At 36.1% G+C, this 3,591-nt stretch overlaps 1 protein-coding gene across 1 annotated transcript; it reads left to right on the top strand.

Moving 5' to 3' along the window:
• Positions 1-546: 546 nt before the first annotated feature.
• On the top strand, positions 547-3,015 carry LOC122147223 (enoyl-CoA hydratase, mitochondrial-like). The gene is made up of 8 exons (XM_042768927.1): positions 547-707; positions 1,060-1,257; positions 1,347-1,474; positions 1,564-1,663; positions 1,750-1,854; positions 1,943-2,062; positions 2,223-2,290; positions 2,378-3,015. The coding sequence occupies exons 1-8, from the start codon at positions 617-619 to the stop codon at positions 2,441-2,443; spliced, it is 876 nt and encodes a 291-aa protein (XP_042624861.1). The 5' UTR covers positions 547-616; the 3' UTR covers positions 2,444-3,015.
• Positions 3,016-3,591: the final 576 nt, after the last annotated feature.

Here is a 3,591-nt window from a genome sequence, read left to right on the forward strand (position 1 = left end):
CAATATACCTCAGGTCAGCAAGGTTTGAGTTAATCAACCGAGAGTTCAGGGTATATGTGACTGCTTTCTGGAATACACCCCTGATTTTAAAACAAACAAAACTCAAAACCGTAAACATCAAACTCTGTAAATACTGTAAATTGCAAGAATAAAGTGCCCTCTACTGGTTGGTTTCTTTTATTGACGAAAGAAATTATTTCATTTCATTCACAGTAATAAATATACATTTTGAAGCCATATTTAACTTTACCATCAGATCAGCCTTTTTGTATGATATACGTTTTCTACAGGCAATACAAAAACAGAAAAGGCAGTACATTTGGCACAATGCGAAGTTCATTCACAAAGGTGACCTATCTTTACGCACAAAAACGTATCGTTGCTATCTATTATTTTCTTTATAATACTTGCGTTAAAACGAGGTCTAATCAAAGTATAAAAAGGCAATATAAAATCATTAACTCTTTTAAACATCTCTGAAAGAGGGTGTATAGTGGAATAACCGAAGGGGGATTTCTATACAGTATCTGGCATCCTGACTACGCAGTGACGTAACCATTGAGAGCCAATCAGCGCGACTTCAGCGTTGCAGCGTCACCATTGACCTCGCACAGCCATGGCGCTGCTCTGCAGATCAACAGGGTTACTTCTCAAACACAGTAAACTGCTACCTTCTGCATTCGCAGCAACAAGACAATGCAGTTCAGGTAACAGAAATGATGTCTCCCTAAAATTATTGGCTTCATTTTCAATGTTACTTTCGAGTTTTGCTTGCGCTGGTTCTGTGACTGCTGAATGTGTTGAACTAGTATCTGCAACTGTTTTTGTTTGGGTTGTTTTTTTGATTGTTGATTTTTTTGAATTGTTTTTTGAAATTTATTATTGGAAAAATTGGGTTTTTTGTTGGTTTTAAAAAAAGACTCTTATGAGGCGATAATATATTCTTGTGAATATCTAATGAGGTGATATATATGCCAAATCAATACTGTTTTAAGTTATTATAAAATTGCATGGATCCATTGTGAGTTAATTTGACCTCCACTTTCATCTCTATTGCAGGTGGCCAGTATCAGTATATACTAGTTGACAAAAAGGGTGAAAAGAAGAATGTTGGCTTCATCCAGCTGAACAGACCAAAGGCCCTGAATGCTCTTTGTGATGGGCTTATGCTGGAGGTGGGCAGAGCCCTAGATGCATTTGAGGCTGACAGCGAAGTGGGAGCAATTGTCGTCACAGGAAGTGAAAAAGCCTTTGCAGGTGTGAAACTGTCTGTGAAATTAGTTGTGTGTTATATAGAATTGGTTTGGACTGATCATTGTGTTTCATTGACACATGTGCTTTCATAGCTGGAGCTGATATTAAAGAGATGCAGAATCGAACCTTTCAAGAGTGCTATGGTGGAAACTTCTTGGCACATTGGAATAGGGTATCAACGGTCAAAAAGCCTGTTATTGCTGCTGTCAATGGGTTTGCGGTAGGTAAATGTTTTAAATGCATTCACTAGAAAGACTTTTGAACCTTATTCCCACTCAAGCATAAACATAAATGTATTGTCCTGTCCAGCTTGGTGGAGGATGTGAGTTTGCCATGATGTGTGACATAATCTATGCTGGGGAGAAAGCACAGTTTGGACAGCCAGAAATCCTGCTTGGGACCATTCCTGGTACAATAACGCATCAGTTTTTTGGTTATGTTGATTAATTGTTGAAGAACAAGGCCGCTGAAATGACAGAATTTCGTTTGTTCCAGGTGCTGGTGGCACTCAGAGGCTAACAAGAGCAGTGGGAAAATCCCTCGCAATGGAGATGGTTCTCACAGGAGACAGAATCTCAGCTCAGGAGGCAAAGCAGTCTGGTTTGTCATTCAAACTTTCTTTCGCCATATACTACAGGTTCTTTCTTCTCTCAATTAAAGAAGTGGACTAATGTATTCATCTTCATAGGTCTGGTAAGTAAAGTGTTTCCTGTGGATCAGCTGGTTTCAGAAGCGGTCAGATGTGGAGAGAAAATATCTGGCAATTCCAAACTTGTCTCTGCAATGGCAAAGGAAGCTGTTAACGCAGGTAAGTATTTCATTAAAGAGATAGTTGATACTTTTATTGTTGAAATATATTCTGCTCATGTTTCTTGAATGACTTACATTAGGCTCATGGAGTTAAAAAATACAAACAGTCCTGTACATCCATTTAGAAACTGACAGTTTTATTTGACCTTTGATTACAGCATTTGAACTGACTTTAGCTGAGGGCAGTCGACTTGAGAAAAGATTGTTCCATGCAACCTTTGCAACGGTGCGTCACTTTTCTTCCACTTAGTCTTTTCCTTTTTTGAGGAAAAAGATTACTTCATTCTTGAACTTGCTGTGTTCTAATTTTCAGGAGGACAGAAAGGAGGGCATGACCGCTTTTGTAGAGAAGCGAAAGGCTGCTTTCCAGGACAATTAAAATTCCAGTGGAAAATACTGAGGTGTTTAGTTTGTGATCAAATGCTGTTATTATAGTGCTCTACTTTGCCTTAATTTTTTTTATCAAGTGTTTCTGAAAACATCAAGATCGATACCTTTGGGTTGACAGACCTGCATGTAGTTCAATGAGCTCACATTTAGCTTAGTTTATAAATTACCCATTTCTAATCAATCTCTGGGTATTGTTGATGGTCTGGTATTATCACCTTGATCTATTGACCTTCTTTATTGATACACTATAAATAGAGGCATCCAGTACAGTAACTCATTCTTGCTTTGTGCTAATTTACACTTTAACAGTTAAGAGAGAGAAAATGGCATTGCCATAACCTTCCTAAACTGTTTTGTAATTACTGTACAACACTGTTGAAAGTTTTGCAGAACCCCTCTGATTTGACTTTGTATGTTAATATGGCTCTTAATTTACTGAAATTCATTGTGGAAGACGTGAGACCTCGCAATTTCACTTTGTACACTCTAGATGGTGCTGTGGGTGTATTTTCAGTTTTTCCTTCATGTTATCATTCAGGTAATAAAGTCGCTGTAGTATTATTTTTGTAGTGACATTTTTAAAATTCTATATCTGCTATTTGACAAAAAATCCTTTCAGTGTAATGTAATATTATTAAGTGTTTTATTGATATATTGCAAAATGGGGTTTTGGAGGACACTGCGAATTATAGTGTTTATAGCCTAAACCTAATATTTTTTTTTGGTGTATTTTTTTTTTATCAAACGACGGGATGATCATTTTTTAGTAGAAAAAACTCTTTTTGAAAAATTATCTAATCTTGTTCTTAAAAAGCAGGTAATCTCACACATTTTAACATATCACTATTGAAACGGTTATTTATAAATAACAAGCATTTTAGCTTATTAATATGCGCTTTTTAATGTAAGCTACTTTTTAAATTGTTACTTTAATAACTTGCTATTTGTAGGACTATTCGTATTTTAATAACCTAAATGCAAATTAATTTATGAAAAGTCGCAGCTTTTTAAACTAAACCGCTAAACTTTCTAGTTACTGATGATTAACTGTAATGTCGCTTAATCATAACTTTAATCAGTTGTCAGGTTAAAGATCACCAGAGAACTTACAACCCACTTTTACGCATTAAAAACTGA

This window comes from Cyprinus carpio, chromosome A13 (assembly GCF_018340385.1).
Source record: "Cyprinus carpio isolate SPL01 chromosome A13, ASM1834038v1, whole genome shotgun sequence".
Lineage (NCBI taxonomy): Eukaryota > Metazoa > Chordata > Actinopteri > Cypriniformes > Cyprinidae > Cyprinus > Cyprinus carpio.